The sequence below is a fragment of the Cardiocondyla obscurior genome, linkage group LG04, assembly GCF_019399895.1.
Source record: "Cardiocondyla obscurior isolate alpha-2009 linkage group LG04, Cobs3.1, whole genome shotgun sequence".
NCBI lineage: Eukaryota > Metazoa > Arthropoda > Insecta > Hymenoptera > Formicidae > Cardiocondyla > Cardiocondyla obscurior.
In genome coordinates this window covers 1531008-1551700 of record NC_091867.1, presented here as the reverse complement: position 1 = coordinate 1551700, position 20693 = coordinate 1531008, and the positions used below count along the sequence as shown (strand labels likewise).

Sequence of the window (20693 nt, the reverse complement as noted above, 5' to 3'; positions counted from 1 at the left end):
TGTCTCTTCCTCTCCCGTTCTCTCTCTTCTCTCTTTATCTTTGTGTATCTTTCTCCCCCTCTCCCCTTCTCTCTCTCTCTCTCCCTCGTTTAGAATCGACTTGGGGTGTCGCGCGATTTTACGTGCTTCCGTGTGTATTACGAACGGTATTGGACATTCAGGATGCAGGCCATCAAGTGCGTGGTCGTCGGCGATGGGTACGTAATCACAGCGAGGACTGTCGCGAGGAGGTCCGCGGGACGCTTTCGAAGGCCCTCCGGGGGTCCCGGACGAAAGGACGAAGGGATTCGCGTGAGGGGTCAAGGGACCCACCGTCTCGAAGGGACGACTGATTTCGTGACGTGCTCGAAATTCGCCTCGCCGCCTCCTTTGTCATCTCCCGGGCCGTCAGCGGCGAGGCTACCACGCCCGTGTGGCCTTGCTGCTAGCGATACCCGAGGAATATCGTTGACGTGTTCCCTGTGTTTTCACGCTGAGGTCGTCGCGGTACCTCCACTACCGCATGGTGACGAAAGACCCCCGGGACGCGTGGAACAAAATTTAACCGCCCGACTTCGAGCCAAGAAACTCGAGTCAAATCGTTCTTTTAACGGTATCCTTGAGCCGAAATTACTCGGGGAAAGCAATTCGCGTATTTTGCTACTCACCTAATGATTCGTATAACGAGACGTTGCTACGAAAATATGAACTGAAACTAATACACGTGTTTGTACGAAAATAATAAATGAGTGTATGTATAAGTAATTATTGCATTTCTGTCCTGCAGTGCCGTGGGTAAAACATGCTTGTTGATAAGCTACACCACCAATGCTTTTCCTGGAGAATACATTCCGACGGTATTCGACAATTACTCGGCGAATGTGATGGTAGATGGGAAACCGATCAATCTCGGCCTGTGGGACACAGCAGGGCAGGAGGATTACGACAGACTGCGGCCGCTGTCGTATCCACAAACCGATGTTTTTCTAATTTGCTTTTCCTTGGTAAACCCGGCGAGTTTTGAGAACGTGCGTGCCAAATGGTATCCAGAGGTACGTCACCACTGTCCATCCACTCCGATCATCCTAGTTGGCACTAAGCTTGATCTACGCGAGGATAAGGAAACCATTGAGCGTTTGAAAGACAAAAAGCTAGCTCCCATTACTTACCCTCAGGTTTGTCATCGTTGTGTTATAATAGGAACAAATTTAATTGCGATTTTATATAAAAGAAAATGGAAAGAGAATAATATGAATTGAAAAGTCGTTTGTTTCAATATTTATTGTTTTACCGCAGGGTTTAGCGATGGCAAAGGAAATCGGAGCTGTCAAATATTTGGAATGCTCTGCCTTGACGCAGAAAGGCTTGAAGACTGTATTTGACGAGGCAATACGCGCCGTGCTGTGCCCTGTTATGCAAGTGAAGCCAAAGCGCAGATGTTTCCTTCTATAATATTAAATTCATCCCTCTTTGCACGTTGGTACTGGGATGTGTTAGTGTCTCGTCTCCAGTGTACCAAGGCACCAATTGGATCGGTTGGGTGAATTACCGAGTATTTGGAACCCCAGTTATACCAGCCTACAGCAAAGAGGCTGTAAACATCTGCCAGCATAAACGCACAAACGTTTAGAGTTCGGTATTAAATTTCCAGCGAGCAAAACAAAAGAGGGTTCACAAGGAATCGTGAATTTGAAAATATAAATTTATTCTTATGTGGCCTCCAGCACATCGTCTAAAGAAAAGAAAAGAAAAAAAAAAAAAGAAAAAGAAAAAATCAAGAAGGTTTTCTGCTGTCTACGTGAGCAAAACTTCCAGTCTAGACAGTCTGAATCACATTACAGGGCTATAAACGCGAATCGACTGGATGTTCTAAGCAAAAAGAGTGTAAAAGAAGCCAAAATAACTGAACTAACTACTGTACAGTATATTAGAAGTACGTTATTAATATTACAATTAATTATATAATGAATGGTAAAAGAAAAAAAAGCAAATATTACCATATAATTGTATAAGCGTCCAAACACTGACTGTATAACACTGATCAGTTTAATCAAAGAGGAAAACCATTTTATGCTATTTGCCATTGTACATTGTAGGTAGGACACATATAGCGTTAACGCATTTAAAATAGAAAGAAAAAAAATGAAAGAAAAAACATAGTAGTTTTCCTTATCGCGAAGACTTCAATATACATCATGATATGAATTCTGATAAAAAGAGAATATTTTTTAGGAATACGTGCGTAAAATACATGGCAAATCTGTTTGGACGATATTCATATAGATGTTCATTATATGTATATGTGAATAACAATAACTCCACGCATATACACATTTCTCCAAGTACTTAGAGCAACCATAAGTATTTTTTTTTTTTTTTTTAATTTCAAATATTGCAGCCTACATTGAAAGGTTCAACAAAGCTTCGACAGAGTTATTTTCACCAAGATAATTATTAAAAAAACACACCGATCTATTTTTCGTAAAAGTTTTAGATTTATTTGAGAAATTGTATATAACATTTAATTGAACGCGTTAGGCGCGTTGAACGAATGCCGTTTAATGTTCACCGTGCACGTCCTATATTTAATTTTGTTCTTACGCAATGGTTTAACAATAGTTTCGCTTTAAAAGTGACTTTGTGACGGTTCTGAAAATCAATAATTAATCGATATTGCGCGAAAGTTTGAATAAATTTTGGTAATTGTATTTTTTAAGCGAAATCGGTAGAATAGCAGCCGCATAACATGGCTTCCTTCTTCCACTAAATTGGTTAACATTACCATAAATGTTATAAATTTTAATTTAAGAAAAAAGAAAAAAATAGCTAACTGTACAAGAGTTCTAGATGTATGTGATATAAGTATAAATGTCAAATGAAGTTTAACGATTTCTCTGCTTCATGTTGTTCCAAGCTTGCAAGTATCTCTTGCACAACATGATCTGTGATCAATGCGCACAATATATGTTCTTTTTCACGGGAATTATTAAATTAAACTAAAAAAGAAAAAGATGAAAAAAAAAAAAGATTCCACATTAAAAAGTAAAACATAAAGCCAGATAAAACTACTGAAGCAGAGGACGCGTGAATGTTTTATGTATGCAAGAAAAACGAGAGATTGTTACTGGTACGGAAGAGTAAACGAATATGAGAGGCATAAGTGCATAAGTATGTAATGAGAGAAAGTTTGCGCTAACATAACAATTGTACATAAATGCTGAACATTAAATGTATTCCTACTTATTATCACGTATAATATACGATTTTTACGTCAACACGTATGCGTATATTGTAAGTGGTAATACGAGCCATATACATATATATACACATATATATATATATATATATATATATATATATATATATATATATATATATATATATAAAAGTCGCTGATCGAATCTAAATCGTTACTTGTTTTTTATATATATATTATAAATATATATAAAACAAAATGGGAGGAAGAGAAGGGGAAGCTGGACCAAGACCTAACTAGACTCTCAATCGTCGCAGATCCATATTAATCTCTGTGCAATCTATTTGACGAAAAAAAACAAAAAAAAATAAAAATGAAGATTCGGTTCGTACGGAAAAAGAATCATAAAACTATTGTAACTAAATATGCTTTATTAAATGGGTGTTTATTAAATATTTCGCTAATTCCTTGTTGAGAGAAACAATTTTCATTGCAGTACGATACACGTTTACGTTATTACGCAGCTGTGTCGAAAAACGTCTTGATTAACGCCGATATTTGATCGGGGGTGTATTTTATGTATTTCGCTGGATTTTTCGAAAATGACGTGCCACGATATTTGTTATAGAACGCAGTATAAAGCGGTATAATCGCATCTTGCAATTCTTTCCTCAATTCCTCGCGCAAAGTTCGATCAGGCACTGAGTACGAACGTTGACACTTGGCCACTTCCTCGAGTTCTCGCGCGAAACCCAAGAACTTCTCTTTTAACGTTTTGGCGGGGAGATCTATACAAAGGAAAGTAGAAATTAATGCGATTAACGATAAGTCTGGATACGCTAATTGTTGAAAACTTTCGTGACTGTTTCAAAAAGTAGACTAATAATACACGATATGAATGCGATCTAAATACGTATGTTTCATATTTCTTTCTACTTAAAAAGTATTTAGAAATCTTTCTTATAGTTTCGTTGAATTTTTTACATTAAGATACAAACCTGGCTCGTCGGCGAGATACGATCGAGCCTTAGCAAACGTCATAGTAACGTAATTATTTTTGTCTTTGAGAAGTAGATCGTGATATGTTTGTTCCGCACTTGGCTCGGCCAGTAAGAGTAACTCCATAAGAGAGCTTCGGCACAGAGCGTTAACCACGTAATTATGGTTATTCAGCCGAAATAAAGCTCGTAAAGCGAGATCGGAATAAGACGCGTCGCTTTTACTCACAAGCGCCAGATTCAATTGAGCAAGAACCTTTTCTGTAAGAAGACGAAACAGCCCTCGTCAAACTAATATTTCTACAATGGCATTTCAGCCACTCTAAATTAAATTACGGAGAGTAAGTGATTGTAATGGGCGCGAACTTACTGATATATACCCCGAGAACCGTTTTATGTACATTTTCTGGGTCTTTTGAGTATAATGCAGACTGATCTGTGAAAAGATTGCGTCGAAGAACAGCACCAGCCATATCCGCGTATTCAGCCAACTGCTCCAAAAAGACCAAGACGTTACTAGTTCCTTCTGCTACGGTACCATCTTTTGGTAAACCCGCCCCGGATTCATTTCTCACGCTTTCTGCGAACTCTTCTAAAGCTTTAGCACCCTGCAAAATTAAATAATCTGTTTTATTTCATTGGTCACATATAATTATTTTTAATTTATGACATATTAATGATTTTTGAAAATAAATAATTTTCTTTTTTTTTATATTTTTTAGTATTAAATAATTGCGAATGAAACGATGTCGGAAATATGTGGTCTTTTTCTATTCATCCGTGATTCATTTAGTGATTCATTTAATTAACATATCTGTGTTTTATCCGGAAAAGTTTTGATTACATTGACCGGAAGACCCTGAATCACAGCACTTACGTTTTATTCTTAAAAACAATGGACGATATGGTTGTTGATAAAGATATCGTATTAACGCATGCCGAAGTATATTAATTAAATATGAAAAACATATTTAAATTAAATATGAAAAACAATATTATCTTGACCTTTTATCCTAATAATTAATTTAAAACATTAATTTCAGATTTTACGGTTCAAAAAATCCAAATAATTTAAAAATAAAAAGACAATGAAACATACAGTTGTATGTAGGGTGTCAAGTACAGATGCGAATTTGGAACGAAGAGCGTAATCGCAGCCTTCAACCGTTCTTTCGAGGTCGGGCTTCAGTTCGCCAAGATGCTTCAAAATCGGGAAGACCACGAGAACGGCGGAGAAGTCGCGTCTCGTGATGCAACGTTTCGCGCGTGTAGCTATGCTGTCTCCATCGTGCGCTACCAAATCCATTGCGTCACGTACGGTGGCCTCCAGTACTTGTGCTTGCAGGGAAGTCGGCAGGATCTTCGCAACCAGCGCACGCTCAGCTTGTATGAGCTTGTGTAGGCCGGCCGCTAACAAAAGATAATTCTCCATCTCCTGTTCGTCGGGCGCCGCGTCCTCCATCGAATATGGAGCGAGTTGTAGCGTCGGCTTCCTAGACACTGAATTGAGTGCCAGATTCAGCCTCGTCGTTTGCGATGCCTTCAATAGCATTCGGTTAGCCTTGTCCAAAGCGTGTTGCAGCCGCCGCGACGCCTTACGCCCCGCGTTTTCTTGCCCATCAAGAGAGTGCCGATTAGCGAATTTTGCTCGCTACAAATAATATTTACGTTAATACAAATAATATTTAAAAAATTGCATATTTTTAATATATGTTTATTTACAGGCATAGGACTTCCACCGTGAGTGCTACCACCACTGGCGCTCCTCTGATGTTCTTTGAGTAGTAACAGAGATCTCAGGACAATAGCAGAGCGTACAGAAGCGTACATCTTCGTATGTCTACGATGGCCTCTTTCTTCTAGCCATCCGGCAATTTTGAGCAAGTCGCTCATTACGCTTTCCGGTAATTGGCACAAAGACTGCGGCGCATCTTCGCCGCTGGTGTCTTCGTCAGAGCCAATCAGATCCAGAAGCACAATAGGAAGGATTGGCCTACTTTGGCGATTGAGAATATCGTGGAACTCGGCATAAAGCGATTCTAAGCCTATTGAAAAGAGACCAGTAATGTTTTGTAGCTCAACGGAGCTAGGGTTGTTCTTTTGAAAGTACCGCTGAGCATTGTACAGCCGATTCATAGCCTCAAGAAAACCATCCAGGCCACCTAGCCCGCTTGGCTCAGCCCGTACCACAGCTTCTACCTCTTGACACACACCATAATATCCAATAGCATGATCCAGCACGCTCAAAGTCTTTTCTATATCTGCAATGAGAAAGTGAAGGAATATATCGAAACATTTTTGGTAAAGAAAATGGCTAAAATACAATAAAAGTAAATATGTACTATGTTGTTGAGCTTGGAGATTCCCAGTTTCATTGTAAACAGGAAGTATAGTACGCCGCAATGTAGCTAGACGATCTTCCAAGGAAGAGAGTATCCCTACAACTCCACTCGTTAGTCGCCGACTGCGATCTTCTGCTTCCTTCAATGCTTCCAGAGCGGCAATCTCCGACTCTAGCTTACATTGTATCTCAAACCGCCTCTCGGAAGTGTCGGCCCTTGTCGCATGCATGTCTACCGCACTGGTTTACAGAGGTACAGTTAAAAACAAAGTTAACCGACTGAATAAAAATAATAAAAAAATCTCTTAGAAAGCCATGAGCAATGACCAATACTATTTTCAGAGCCCAATGGCTTAAAAGCTGTTACCTGTAACATACCGAGTGTAGAAAATAAATACTTACATTTTTCAGTTTTAAATTATCACAATTTTTTAATTTTTTTATTAATTTAGTATCATCATCAATGACATATTGATTTGATGACAGCTATGTTTAGCTCTTGTGCTCAGTGCTCTAACGACTTATCAATTATCACGTCATCGATCTATCGAAAAGAAGCCTGGTGTTCGCGGTTTACCGTCGCCGCAAATAAATCGAGGGAGGTTAGAAAGATTGATGTAATTGCGGCGACGAAAGCGCTGAGAGCGTTTGGTAAGCGGATAATTTTGAAACTACCAAAATCGATGGTGCTAAATATATCGGCATCGATTTTAGTAGTTCCGCCAAATATCCGTCTCCCCTTACGGGGGAAATGAAAGGAAACTCGATATTATTTAAGTTAATATTGAGAAGCAAAGGAAAATCATATGGAATAAGAGTGTGCCGCGTTATCTCCGTACGAAATTCGCCCGCACGCCGATGATCGCCCATTTGGGCCCAGTTGGGCTCTCTGCCGCAGATTCATGTTGATATGTCAAAGTCATAGGCTGCGTGAAGTACTTAGATACTGGCACGACTATTTGTGAACAATTTTTCGCAATTATAAATAAATAAATTAATTAATTAATTAATAATAATAACAATAATTAATATTATTTAATAATAATAATTATTATTATTATTATTTCTCACACAAAGTTATTCCAAGTCACAGTTGTTTTCCTCTCTAACTTGTCGCTCGTACTTAATGGCCAACAATGGCCAATGTGGCTGCCACCTCATCGTGATGCAGTGGATGTTGTATGTGAGTGGAATTATTCGTTGGTGACACGAAGTAAGACTTTTTCAGGAGAATAGGATCAGATCCAGGAGGAAAATGAATCAGGCTCACGTGAAAGCCTTCTTGGCGGTCCTTCTGATCGTCCAAGTTCACGGTATCATGTTCTATCTCGAACCCAACAGTCATAAGTGTCTCAAGGAAGAGGTCCACGCGAATGTGCTCGTTACGGGCGAGTACGAGGTGTCTGAGGCGATGGGCCAGAAAGCAAATTTTGTCGTATGTAGATCCTGATCAACGATTTTCTATTATTTCTTACCGAAATGCTTTTATTAGAGTACTCATCATTATTCAACATTTTATGTTAACCCTTGACAATTTTATAACAGCTGTGATAGAACCAATCATTTGTCTCTCTTTGAAAATCACAATAAGTAACTTTAGTAAATTATACATTGATGAGTTTATTTCTTGTAGGTTCAAGATTCTAAAGGACATATATTGTCTCAGAAGGAGGACATTCCCTATGGAAAAATATTGAAGTTTTCTTTCGTAACAGAAACTTATGATACCTTTGAGATATGCTTCTTGTCACGTGTCCCGAGCCGTATGTATAATATTTAACTTGTTGAGTTATTCTATAACGCGATATAGTTTAATTGCAGTGCCACAGATACATACAAAAAATAATTGTATACATGTAGAAATATCTTTAGAAGTTACATTTCTAATATGAAAATTATTGCAGATCAGCGTGGTATTAAACAAGAAGTCAAATTGATTACAAAACGTGGTATTGAAGCAAAGAGCTATGAAGGTGTAAGTTTATTATATATTAATATGAATGTTTTTATTTCTTACAAAGGAATTGATTTGTTATATTCTGGAACTTCTAAGAGAAACTCCCTGACATTTTTTATCTACTTTCTTTTTATATGTGGCTTGTTTCCATGGCGCAGTCCTTGGTAAAGTAACGTTTTTTGAATATTGTGTTCTCATTGGCATGTGTTTTACCGTGAACTGGCACTTGTACATTGATAGTTTTAGAATCAAGCTGTTAAAACACTGTTTTATTTAATTTGTGCATGCTTTTATCGCGAATATTTTGTTAACAAAAATTGTTGAAATTATTTTATCCATATAAATTGTAGTTATGTTCGACTGTATTTTTTTATTTGAATTTACATCTTATTGGAATAACAAAATTATATATCGTAAGTTTTGTTTTCGTCTAGAATACTTCTTTCACTGTCAAATTTCATAAAAATATATTTACGACACATTCATATGTATAGTAGGAGCAGCGTCACGCTTTAATGTCTAATGTTTCAATTTTTTTTGCAATAAAAATATAAAACACTAATTTAAGCATATTTGAAAAATAAAACAGTTGTTTCTTTCTTACAGTATATTTTTGTTTCTAAAACAGAAAGTGCGGAGTGAAATATATTTGCGTGTAATTTTTTATTTGTATTTTCAGAGAAAATTTTAACAGTAAAGAAATATATCTGAATTAATACCCGTTTTTCGCTCAAAATTTAAAACTTACAATCGGAAGGTATATGCGATATTGCCCAATATACATTTTCGTTCTATAATACACAAACACGCAAAAAAATTATTATTTGCTTTTAATTATGTATTTCTGTTCTTTATCACTGATTTATATCGATTGTATTACGCAGCACTAACTAAACTGCCGAAATTTTCCTCGATGGTGTTACTGTTTATCAATAAAAGTCATGATAATCTTTTTTTTGTTGCCAGATTGGTGAAGCAGCCAAGTTAAAGCCGGTGGAAGTGGAATTAAAACGGTTGGAAGATTTGTCTGAGGCGATAGTGCAAGATTTTGCTAGAATGCGAAAGAATGAAGAAGAGATGAGGGACACAAACGGTAAAAAAAAATTACTTTTTATTACGCCAAATAGTAGAAAAGAATAACTTTAAACTAACAAAAAAATTAATAAATAAACAAAACTTGAAATTCAACATAATTTTGAATTCAATATTTAAACATTAAAATTGTAAATGCAATTAATAATTTGAATATTAATTAATTAATAATAAAGTATTCATTTTTGTAGCATAATATACTATTCAGTGATATAATAATTTTTTTTTCAGAGGCTACAAATGCTCGAGTTTTATACTTTAGCTTATTTTCGATATGCATTCTTTTCGGTTTATCTACTTGGCAACTTTTTTACTTCCGACGCTTCTTTAGAATGAAGAAACTAATCGAATAAATTTGTAACAAATAATGCAAATATACTTATTTTTGAGTTTTTATCTTTGTCATCTCTAATTTCTGTAAAATATTTACATCATAAAAGTCTTTTATATTCGTCGCAATGTTCAAAAAGTACTATTTAGATAAATGTGTAAAGAAAAAAAACTCGTTACAATCATATTACCTCATTCAAATCATTGTATTGTTATAGAGAAGTTTCATCATCTCATTACACATTGCATATATTATTGAGAATACAATAATGATTAAGTGACTGTAAGATAGAAAATTTCCTAAATAAAAAAAGCATACTTCAACAGTAATAAAGTAGATCTTAACATCTTTGTTACCTAGTACAGATAAATAATTATATATGAAATTATTTCTTTTAATGATGTCTTAAGATATTTAATATATATTTGTTACATCTTAAAAAAATCATTAAACGTAAAACAGCTTTCTTTAAGAAAGAATAGTAGTAAATAACACGTGCAAAGCGCGCATTTTTTACTATCTAATGTTTATAAAAATAATATATTTCTTTTGTATAATGGTAAATGGTTACATAGAATAATGTATATTATTACTTTAACATTTTATTTATAAAATAGAACAACTTTGTGAGAAGACACAATAAATGACCTAAAAAAATATAATGGAGAAACATCACATTGGAAGACGATTTATTTGTCTGATTCAAAGGCGACCGCCTTCGGGGTTATATCTTTGTAGAGCAGCAGCTATTCGCTTTGTACAATCTTGAAAAAGCATTTAAAATTGCACAACATAAATATTTTTACACTTTTACTAGAATCTAAGATTAAATTAATAGCATATGCAAAATGAACACAGAAATTTTTAAATGCAATACAATTTCATTTTCAGAACGTCCAGTATTTATGTAAATATATTCTCTGTAATGGACGTCATAATTAACTAAAATTTTTATAAATAATTATGGTAGTAAAAACGTTCTCTCTCTCTTTTTTTCTTTTTCAAAAAATATCTCTCTAAACTTGAATTATTTTTATATTTTTCTTTTTTATCACAAGGCGAATCAAGTAGTTAAAAATAGAGTTTTACGTGAATGACAATGATTCAAATTAAACACGTTGTAGGTATAACACGAGGAGTAAGCTTGCGGTAATAATATCACATTGCAATATATATATATATATATTGAACAGACACCAATCAACAATTAGTAATGTCGTGATAATAGAGATAAAATGTGTTTATTATACCAAATAACAATTTTTCTTTCTATTTGTGTATTAATATAACATTTATTCATTACCGCAATAAAACTCGAGCGTCATTGTCATTACGTTTATCACTTTTAGATACGTCTATCGTTTTGCGGTACATCTGCCCGATAACATTTTTTATATAGATTCACAATTAGACGTATTTTTAAAAGAGACATTATGCAACAATGAATTTGCTTCAGCATATTTTAACTCGGGCAAAAAAGTTTATATTATATACTTTCTTAACTATAATTCATTAAGGATAAAATAGGAATTTAGAAAAATAGAAGTTAAATAGTATTGTCCATTCTTGTACGTACATTAATGACTTACAATGTCGTAATATAAGTCTCTATCAATTTTTTAATTATTATCTCATGGTAATTTATCCTCAACTCGTTATTTTTCAGAGTTAATTCGTTACTGCATAACACCGCTTAAATATTACCGCTTACCTGAGATTATAAACTTTAACTAGCAACAGGATCAAGAACTTTCCGACGATTTTTGTTTTTTTTCTCGTCGTTTGTACACGTATTTGTTAGGCTATTTTGTTTCCACTACCTCTAGTAGTAATAACATCAAAAATATATATATATATATGTATACATCTATACATTTATAGCTCTTTTTCTCACAATTTTCTAAAGCCATTGTTTTTCTACTACGAATTCTTCAATAGATTTTGCTATAAATTTTTTTAACTATTAAAAATATTGGTCTATTATTCTTCAATCTTTCTAACTCTCAATGTTAGGCATTTCGGCACTAAGGCGCATTAAATGTTAAACATCTGTCTCTATTAAAACAATCCAAAAATTCTACGAGACGTAAACTTTTCTCATACCATATAAGCCAACTATGTTTTTAGGACCTCTATTAATTTTTTTTTGGTTTTGAAAAAAGTATGCTAACATCTTTCTTTGGTTAAATACACATGTGGCTCAGAGAACTTCTGGCACACGGCACATATTCAAGGAATAAGTTAAGTCTCGATGGGATTGGATTAACAAATTACGGGGAGTATTGTCGAAAAGTATTAACCGTAAAAGCTCTAGAGGCTTGTCACTTATTACGGCGATTGCTCGGATTGTCAAGCTTTTAACTTCGCGTTCTGACGTCTTAAATCGTTCGGTATCAAAATTGTGAGCAAAACGCCAACTGCGAGAATACCACACAGCGCAACGTTCGCCCACAAGTCCTCCTCCCAAATGTTAAGCAGATAGCGATAGAGCGGAGTAAAGGCGATGCCAAAGATCTGCACGACCGCGTTTAACAGACCCGTCGACGTTCCTTCCGGTTCCGGGAACGTGAGCTCCGCAGCGAGCTCAAAGCCAACCGGCAGATAGCCGGTCATGAAAAATCTATAAACATATTCCATAGCAACGATCATAAAAGTTTATAAAACATTTTCAATTAAATTTAGAGTAAGTATAAAATATCTAATAGTAAATCAAATGGAATTCAATGTGAATAAGCCATTTAAAAAAATTTCATATATGATGAAAAGTAATCATGAGATTTTACCCTAAAATGCCAGCCGTGATGTAGATAACGTATATTCCTACATTCTGATCCAGGGTGAAAGTAAAGATTATCATGCCTAACAAGGAACAAATGTACACTCCTACTGTCGTCCACCTGTAAATTCGTATAACTGTATGACTCGGTTACTTCATATATATTGGCTCTTATCAAATAAATCGAGATAAAACTTGATCTAATATAATTTAATAAATGTTTACTGTTGTAAACGTTCTTATAACTCAAATAAATTTGCGACAATCGATTTAACAAAGTTAATTAATTGAAAATTAGCATTGAACCAAAGTTTTATAACTCCGCGAACCAATATATTATCACTCACCAAAATTTGTGTGTTTTATCCAATAAAATACCGCATACAATGGAGCCAACCATTCCTGTGCAAACTATCGTTAAGCCGATTCGGCCGGCATCCTCTTCGCCGTCCTAAATAGAAAAAATGATAACGGCTCAATTCTTTTCATTAGCAACAAGATTATATAGCTATAATTGAAACTCTTAATTAAAAAATATTTCGTAAGTTTCATCGAAGTTTATAACTTCCAAAAAAAAATATATATAATTATCGAAAAGCAAATTGAGAAAAAAATACGCACAATCATCAAATAAAGTACTCACCCGAAATTGATTAACTATCAGTCGATTTAGGAGAGTACTTATAGCATAAAAAGTGCCGACGTTGATGCCGTAGCTAAATAAAAGTAACAGATAGCCACGATTCGAAAGCAATCTTCTGATAGAACTGAGAAAATTCTTTACTTCTTTGCTGCTCTCGGATTTTTCTCTCTGCTCGGCTTGCGCGATGCTCGGTGGTAAAGGCGGCGCCGATTTAAAGACTGAAAATAATCATTAGATTTTATAAAAAAAAAAAAAAAAAGATTTGACTTACAATCTCGCTTATAATCAAATAAATCTAAGTTTTGTTGGTAGATTGCGTGATTGTATAATAAATAATTGATAATTATACGTACGGAGTAATATAAGAATTAGGACGAACGACGTGATAGCCGCGACGATATAAAACATACGTTGAAGTCCTTGTTCGATATCGCAGATTTCCTTGCTCGGCACCAACATCGGCGGAAATAAAAAGCCAATAGCTATACCCAGCTGCAATAAAAATTCAAAATATGATAAACGTTACGAGAAATTAGTATCGAGCCTTAAGAAAATGGCGGGGAAAGAGAATTCGTCAATTGCTAGCTCGCAATTAAAATGCGCGGTCACGGTTGCATAAAATCTATGCGGATTGAACTTCCGTGTTATCGTATTGCGAAATCGGTGCAATTAAGGCGCGACGGATTCTCTGATAAAGTGGCGGCCGCGACAGCTGATAAAATGATAGCGACGATACGGTCTGCGGCACCTTGGATCAATTGAATCCCTCGTGGCGCAGAGCTGGGCCCCTTTCCCCCTTCCCTCCTCTTCCTGTCCCTTCGAGAGGCCGCTTTTCCCCGCGCAGACACAGACCGTTTGTCCGTTGAGGTAGTAAAATTAAACGTGGGTGCCCACTTCGACTCGGTTTCCCACCTAATCACGCCGCAATTTAAATCGCCCGATGCACCCTTCTCGTCGATCAGCGAGCACTCCAGACTGTCACTTCCGTTGTCCCGCACGCGGGATCCATCCTCATTGTTTGCACGCACATGACACGTGTCGCCGGTGACAATATCGAGTGTCCTCTCTTTTTACGCTTTCGAAATAGTTATGCATGCACTATCGCGCGTCGGCGTTTGACGTCACGACAGACTGGGCCTTGCGCAACAATAGCGAGCGTTTGTCTTAAGAAATAAGCACAGATATGGAATTTAAAACGACAAGTGTCGAAGATAATTTACTAGGTATGATATTTCGTTGAATCGAATGGAGAGAATAGTCTCCAGTCAGACTGGAGAGACTTGAATAAAAAAAAAGTCCAATGCCTGAGCAAAGTTCTTAGTTCTTGTTTGGCTCTATTTTGTGGAATATATATTCTGTCTGATGCGAATAATGTGCCGGCAATACGGTATAAAAGTGGCCTCCTTACTTGATTGCCAAAGACCCCGATGCCGCAGGCTCGACTGACTTCGTTGTCTCCAAACCATACCGCGGCAAGACGGGCTGGAACGGACAGAATGCATGTTTGACTGACCGCCACCACGGTTTGACCGACGAAAGTAACCCAGAAGCGATCAGGGGCCAAGCTGAGCACCTTTATCCATGAACCGATAGCGGTCCCGAACGCTCCGGTGATCACCGTCCACCTAAGACCCTGTAATTCAATCCGTTCTCATATTTCGCTTGCTTGCACAGGATTCCTTAATAAACTTTAACACAGTTTTATTAAGAAAGAACATATTTACGATTAATACAATACAATTATTTCTTCGCATATTGTTAAAAAAAAAAAGTTAACTTTTAAACGCCACTCTATTTCAGCTCTTCTATTTATTTTTGCTTAGATATATCTCAGGATATAACGTATCATTTTTAAAACATTTTTCCTGTTTTAAGTTAATGCACCAGTTATTAAAAAAAAAAGAAATTATTATTAGCGCGACTATTACTTACGAACTTATCGAGCAGATAACTGGCGGGGAATATCAACGGTATGTACGTAATCATGTATATCATGCTTGTCATGTCCACTGTGTAGTCCGAAACGTTGTAATACTTCATTATAATGTTCGAAATAATACTGTACTGAATCCATTGCATGGCGTTGCTGGCGCTGTATACCACAAAAAGTATGAGGATCTGCCATCGTCTCTTATAGACTCTGATCTCCTGAAATCAAAAACGTCCATTCCCGATCTTTCAATTTCTTATCCGCCGGACGTTTAAGCATCCCGCGATTTTATTAAATGAACTTTGTAACGCCCTTCGCGCTCTCACTCCTTTTTATTTTATTAATCGAAAGAGCCTGGACTAAGAGAATTAATTTTATGCACACAGGTGCATCGAAAGTGACGCTAAATTGCGCGCGTATTAAATTAACATACGCCATTAGCGGCGAAAGGACGTCAAAGAGCTCTTCGATGTAGTTTCGTGTAAAAGTAGGAATTTAAATTGAATTCTCCGCGGCGTCATCTCTTTGAGAATAAAAGCCCGTTCGATTTTTTTTTTTTCCTTTTTTTCCTTTTTCTATTTTTATTTTAATATAGAATCTTGACGGCAAATACACGACGGATATATGTATATTACTCGCGACTGCATATATTCGCTTGAGCGATGCGGGAATTAAAATAATAGGGCTTCTAAAAATATCGCCGTTAACTCAAAGTGATGACAATTTTCCCCCGATGATGTGTTTCCCCGGCATTTCTTTCGCGGACTTTGTGTACCGCCGTGTCGATGATTTTCGTTTCATTCGTCGAGAATATTATTCACCTGCGTCGTTTGCATGCTGCAATCGCCGGAGGGTCCACTCATTTCGACTAATAGCGATGGTCCGTTTACAACTTCCGTCAAACTTTCGTGCCGAGCCCCGTCACGTCATTAATATCGGCTAATAACGAGATTGATTAGATCGAGTAGAAGTGCCGTCGAGAGGTGCGAGCCAAGGTGGGTCTCTCTCTCCTCTTATCACTGAGGCCGCTCTACTTCCTAAAACACAACGGCGATCTTCCTGTTTTCTTGCCACTTTGTGAATGCAAAAGTTAAAGTGTCAATGAAGTGCTATCAAAGTGTCGATTGATGACGAATCGGGATTTCGCGGAACGTTTCTCTTTCGTATAGGAACGCGTTGCACGGAAACGCCGTTGCGAAATTAATATTGAGAATCAATCTATCCGTTTGCAGATTCTATTTATGTTCGCGGGAGAGCGATAGGCAAAACTGCCCGCGTAAATCACGATGAATCACAGTACTGGTAATCAGAAATTAATAATCTGTAATAAAGTATTTTGATCTGACAATTCTCTCGATTGAAGGCACCGCCGGTGTGTCCCGCGTGGGCGTTTGCGTGCGGTGACTCTTCGGGTGCAATTAAATGCGCCTTTATTAACATCAAGCTTCATACGAGTCAATTGAGACATGCACAGATAATTACACGCAGATAAAAAAAAAGAAATATATATATTACATTGAATTCAAACTTTTATTACCGCAACGTAAGAACTAATACAATAATATTAAAAAATGATTGAAGTGATAAAAAAACAAAATAATAAAAGCACTTCTACGTTCACTAATAAATTCCAGTTTAAACATTGTTAAATCTGGAATTTGGTAACAAACGTTAATGGAATTTTCTTCCACTTAATCACTTTTGGATTGAGGTATAATTTTATATTTCTAATGATAGATATAATCGAGTCAATTATAAAAAAAATAAAAAGATATAATTAACAATAAAACTATGGTTGGGTCCAGAGGTAACTCTACTTATTTCCCAGAATAATTAATAATATTAAACTTACGCACGTTTATCGCGTCTCCCAGGGAACACACACTCGAAACGAAAGCGTGCTGTGCCAATTTTTTTTTATTACCTTGCCTCTTTATCGCCCGCCGCACATAATTAATCTACGCGTCGAGCGTCTCGCGGGCGAGTTTCGGTAATAAAAGCGACGCGAGCGTTAGACCGTTGCATCAGCTAGACGCATCTCGTAACCGGTGTCTCGATAAAGCGAACGGCGGAGCAGCTCGGATGTGCCACGGACGTGGACTAAGCGTGCCGCGGACTTGGTCGGATCGTACCAAGTGCCTTCCGCCGTTCGCCAAACGTTTCCCCCTGTCCATCGTCCCCTGCCACCCGCGGTCGCGTAGTCACGCACGTGAAAATGTTTGCGCGGACGGCGTTCCGCGCGCGCCTATCAATGACGGTATCACTCGGCGAATGCGCCGTCGCAATACACTAGTAGTCGTTCACGGATACCCGGTGGAATCTCGCCTGAGGCGGCGACCAGCAACAGCTCATACTTCTTCGCCAGGATCACTCGCAACTCGCAACGCCGTTCTCCGATTAACCGGTGACGCAATTATGTTACCGAGTCAACCGGGATCCCAATTGAGAAACTGAGGCCCGTAATTTTGATCCGGATCCAGATAAAATAATACGAGATCCTATATACGTTGAACTCGGGATTAGATTTGGAAGATTAACGAAATTGATACGTCGGGAGATAAATTTCACCGCAAGGGTAACTTTATAATTGAAACATAGCTAGTTCTGCTATCGTGATTGTCAATCACATTTTATTTATTAGAAATATCGTAAAATTATAGTCGAGACAAAAAGAAATTAAGTTTTTCTTTTAACGTGGTCAATGTACGTTTTTTTTTTCTCTCTCTCTCTCTCTTTCTCTCTAATTAAAAATTGTATGCGGATTAAAGAGCTATTTCGAAAGATAAATACTTTTTTAATCGAACTGCCGATGAACCTTTCGTGCAATGCGCGCGGCAGCGATATTTGCATAATCCTACCTCGCGACGTTGAGTAATTATTGAATAAATGCGGCGGGTGTTTATTTTATTTCGAGCTAATAAATACGACCTCTCGACCTCGTAGAAAAATTTCCATCCCAATTGCTGGCGCAAAGCGAAATTCAATATGCCGTCTACCGCGCGATTAGGTACACACGAAATTTCATCGATAAATCGCTAATCTACGAATAAACGATGAATCACCGATGGCAAGGGACGTGCGCGTATAAATTTCCAATCTCTCACGGCTATCTCCCGATAACCCGATTTCTTTTCGATACATACGGAATTCTATTGTTTGCAGAGATGCATAACACCTATCGACGACAATATTTCAACATTATCGCGAACAAACACCAAAACTTGGTAAAAACACTCTCACTAATTTGTAAGTACTATCTTTGAGTGCAGTTAAATAATAATGAAATTATGAAGCCTCAGATGATTTCGATGGCAGATAAAAGACGCGGCTGCGACCGATGTGTTAATCCTATATCTAATCTGGGATACGCGCTAATTAATTTAATATTAATTATATTAAAATAATTTTGTTGATTTAATAAAATTAATTTATATGCATATCGACGGGAATGAAATTTTACTAGGTGAACCGGAAAGTAATGTCGTTTCTGCGCATATCGATTCCAGATATTTTACTAAAAAATCAATTGATTTTTATTAATCCGGCATTGAAAATTTGCACACTAGATGGTAAAAAGTTGTTGATAACGAGGATGATTACATCACCGATTAAAAATAAAAATTTGTTAAAAATGTATCCATTTAGAATGTAATGTAAAAAAAATGACTACTTTCCGGTCCACCTGATATTAACCATTTCGCAAATAAACCATTCGCTGTTTTATCACACCAAATGCTAAACGCTCACGCAATCTATGAATTATAAATGATAATTTATGAACAATGGAATTTTCTTTCAACACTTGAATATACATATGAACGTAATGTACAGATAAGAGAAAAAATTTAGTGTTCAATTATTTTGAAAAAATATTAGTAAAAATAATTGTGCCTATTAGTAATAGAAACCACAATAATGCGGGAATTATTTGCCTTATCAGTATGCAACCAGGCAAGATATCAAAGCCTACGTATTCGTGCGATACGAGCCCGAATGCCGACGCTGCAAAGTTTCACGGTCTAAAAAACGGCCTTGTTCGCGATAATATACATGTCGGGGCTCTATTCGCAAACCTAACATTACATATAAATCTCTGAAAGACAAACAATTTTTATCGCTAAGAGTGAAATCGGTATAATTGAGTTCCCGAGGTGAGCTCTATAAAAAAAAAATTAATTATCCCAGTATTTACGCCACTGATGCCCCAAGCGCGATTACTTTTATTTAATTAACTTAATACATTCCACATTGTATTGTAATTCCAACTGTATCCGACTGTAAGAATTAGAGAAAGCACAGTGTAAGACGTCTGTGGGACTCGGCATTCCGTATTATCGGACATTGAACTCGCGCCGCAAGTTGTACCGATCTCAGTTTCATAGTTAATTTTTTTTTTTTTAATTTAATTTGATTCAATTTAATTTTTTTACCTGCGGACGAAAACTGATTGAAGGAAAATGACCCGCTTCCATCGTCGAAGTTTGATTTTTCCACTTTTTATTATCACCAGCACTAAACCCAGGTGGTCTCGATTTTAATTAATTGAGAGTAACGACGATTAACGACTGTTAGATAATGTCGACAACTTTTCGTTAGACGTTCGTCGAGTTCCGAATATCGTTTCTTCCTCTCGCGCGCGTCTCGACGCGTTATGCACGTTTGAGATCAGGCAAGTCGCGATCGACGGTTTCAGCGCTAAACGCGAATCCAGAATGACGTTTCTAAATGAAAGTTAAGCGGCCGATATCGCAATCGAAGATATCGCTCTATTCATGGATCGGAAAGACGGGCAGTTCCTATCGCGAAATTATTAAAACGATGTAGATAGCAGGCAGATTGTTAAAACTACAGAACAAATTCTTTACTCTATTTGAACTTATTGTAAACCAATGATACATCTTTTAAATTATAATAAAACAACGTTTTTTTAAAAATGATTATCGCCTGAGCGTAATTAAAATTATCCGACAAAGGAAAAAAATTGAGAATTTATGACGCAGTGACGTCACGATAAACAGAGTATTCTTTTGATAGTCGTATCTCTTTCAGGTCAAGTATACGAAGATAGCTGTTGCGTAAATTAAGGTTTAAAAAATGTTTACTTAAAATGTAAGAAAGCATATATCGATGAGCGAAAGTATCTTCAACAATATCGGAGACGCTTAATTCGATAATTCCGTTTCAAGCGAGGCACACATGCCGTGGATCGCGACGTAAGATCAAAACGAGACGTTCGGAGCACCGAATTCCGGCGTGCACGAGTGCAGGTGAAAACGCGTCACTAAACTCACGTGCTTCCCGCGACGTCACGATGTAGCAATTGTCGCGTATTGTGCGAGTCGAGAAAAACGAATTCTCCCAGCTCACGGTGAGACCGTTCGCGGCACCAGGACTTAGTTTCAGTTGAACCTTATCGCGAGCACGGCGCAAACATACGCGGAGCCTTGGAA

General features: G+C 36.9%; 4 protein-coding genes across 14 annotated transcripts in view; 2 read left to right on the top strand and 2 right to left on the bottom strand.

Annotated features, from left to right (window-relative positions):
• The first annotated feature begins 54 nt into the window (after positions 1-54).
• Rac1 (ras-related protein Rac1) lies at positions 55-1760 on the top strand. Its single transcript, XM_070655398.1, has 3 exons — positions 55-197; positions 767-1154; positions 1276-1760. The coding sequence occupies exons 1-3, from the start codon at positions 163-165 to the stop codon at positions 1429-1431; spliced, it is 579 nt and encodes a 192-aa protein (XP_070511499.1). The 5' UTR covers positions 55-162; the 3' UTR covers positions 1432-1760.
• Positions 1761-3588: 1828 nt separating this feature from the next.
• Exo70 (exocyst complex component 7) lies at positions 3589-7121 on the bottom strand. Of its 2 annotated transcripts, XM_070655363.1 has the most exons (7): positions 6917-7119; positions 6516-6754; positions 5896-6434; positions 5273-5824; positions 4544-4781; positions 4174-4434; positions 3589-3963 (listed from the first exon to the last, which is right to left on the bottom strand). In XM_070655363.1, the coding sequence occupies exons 2-7, from the start codon at positions 6742-6744 to the stop codon at positions 3692-3694; spliced, it is 2091 nt and encodes a 696-aa protein (XP_070511464.1). In that variant the 5' UTR covers positions 6745-6754; positions 6917-7119; the 3' UTR covers positions 3589-3691. The 2 variants fall into 2 exon arrangements, with proteins under 2 accessions (XP_070511464.1, XP_070511463.1); XM_070655362.1 differs by having other exon boundaries at positions 5896-6754; positions 6917-7121.
• Positions 7122-7581: 460 nt separating this feature from the next.
• On the top strand, positions 7582-11242 carry Bai (transmembrane emp24 domain-containing protein bai). Its single transcript, XM_070655395.1, has 5 exons — positions 7582-7949; positions 8148-8277; positions 8419-8489; positions 9438-9564; positions 9795-11242. Exons 1-5 carry the CDS (start codon positions 7770-7772, stop codon positions 9914-9916), a joined length of 630 nt encoding a protein of 209 aa, XP_070511496.1. The 5' UTR covers positions 7582-7769; the 3' UTR covers positions 9917-11242.
• The window catches only part of LOC139101883 (choline/ethanolamine transporter flvcr2b), a 38687-nt gene continuing 28470 nt past the window's right edge, over positions 10477-20693 (bottom strand). For 4 of the 10 annotated variants that reach the window (XM_070655382.1, XM_070655381.1, XM_070655386.1 and 1 more), the window contains 8 exons: positions 16065-16280; positions 15246-15461; positions 14722-14946; positions 13667-13805; positions 13314-13531; positions 13018-13121; positions 12678-12791; positions 10477-12514 (listed from right to left, as the gene is read on the bottom strand). In XM_070655382.1, coding sequence (XP_070511483.1) covers positions 12244-12514; positions 12678-12791; positions 13018-13121; positions 13314-13531; positions 13667-13805; positions 14722-14946; positions 15246-15461; positions 16065-16106 — 1329 coding nt within the window. In that variant the 5' untranslated portion in view covers positions 16107-16280 and the 3' untranslated portion in view covers positions 10477-12243. Of the gene's footprint in view, positions 12515-12677; positions 12792-13017; positions 13122-13313; positions 13532-13666; positions 13806-14721; positions 14947-15245; positions 15462-16064; positions 16281-17095; positions 18139-19673; positions 20664-20693 lie in introns of those variants that run through there. The other 6 variants (XM_070655384.1, XM_070655380.1, XM_070655383.1 and 3 more) reach the window with 6 other exon arrangements.

What these genes read in the sequence shown, in the direction of transcription:
- Exo70 (XM_070655362.1), bottom strand. Translation starts at nt 6,744, where the DNA reads ATGCATGCGACAAGGGCCGACACTTCCGAGAGGCGGTTTGAGATACAA. An exon ending in ACGGTGGAAGTCCTATGCCT is followed by an intron (nt 5,825 to 5,895) that starts GTAAATAAACAT and finishes TATTATTTGTAG; the next exon opens with CGAGCAAAATTCGCTAATCG. An exon ending in TTGACACCCTACATACAACT is followed by an intron (nt 4,782 to 5,272) that starts GTATGTTTCATT and finishes TTAATTTTGCAG; the next exon opens with GGTGCTAAAGCTTTAGAAGA.
- Bai (XM_070655395.1), top strand. Translation starts at nt 7,770, where the DNA reads ATGAATCAGGCTCACGTGAAAGCCTTCTTGGCGGTCCTTCTGATCGTC. An exon ending in GCCAGAAAGCAAATTTTGTC is followed by an intron (nt 7,950 to 8,147) that starts GTATGTAGATCC and finishes TATTTCTTGTAG; the next exon opens with GTTCAAGATTCTAAAGGACA. An exon ending in AGAGATGAGGGACACAAACG is followed by an intron (nt 9,565 to 9,794) that starts GTAAAAAAAAAT and finishes TTTTTTTTTCAG; the next exon opens with AGGCTACAAATGCTCGAGTT.
- Rac1 (XM_070655398.1), top strand. Translation starts at nt 163, where the DNA reads ATGCAGGCCATCAAGTGCGTGGTCGTCGGCGATGG. An exon ending in TGCGTGGTCGTCGGCGATGG is followed by an intron (nt 198 to 766) that starts GTACGTAATCAC and finishes TCTGTCCTGCAG; the next exon opens with TGCCGTGGGTAAAACATGCT. An exon ending in CTCCCATTACTTACCCTCAG is followed by an intron (nt 1,155 to 1,275) that starts GTTTGTCATCGT and finishes GTTTTACCGCAG; the next exon opens with GGTTTAGCGATGGCAAAGGA.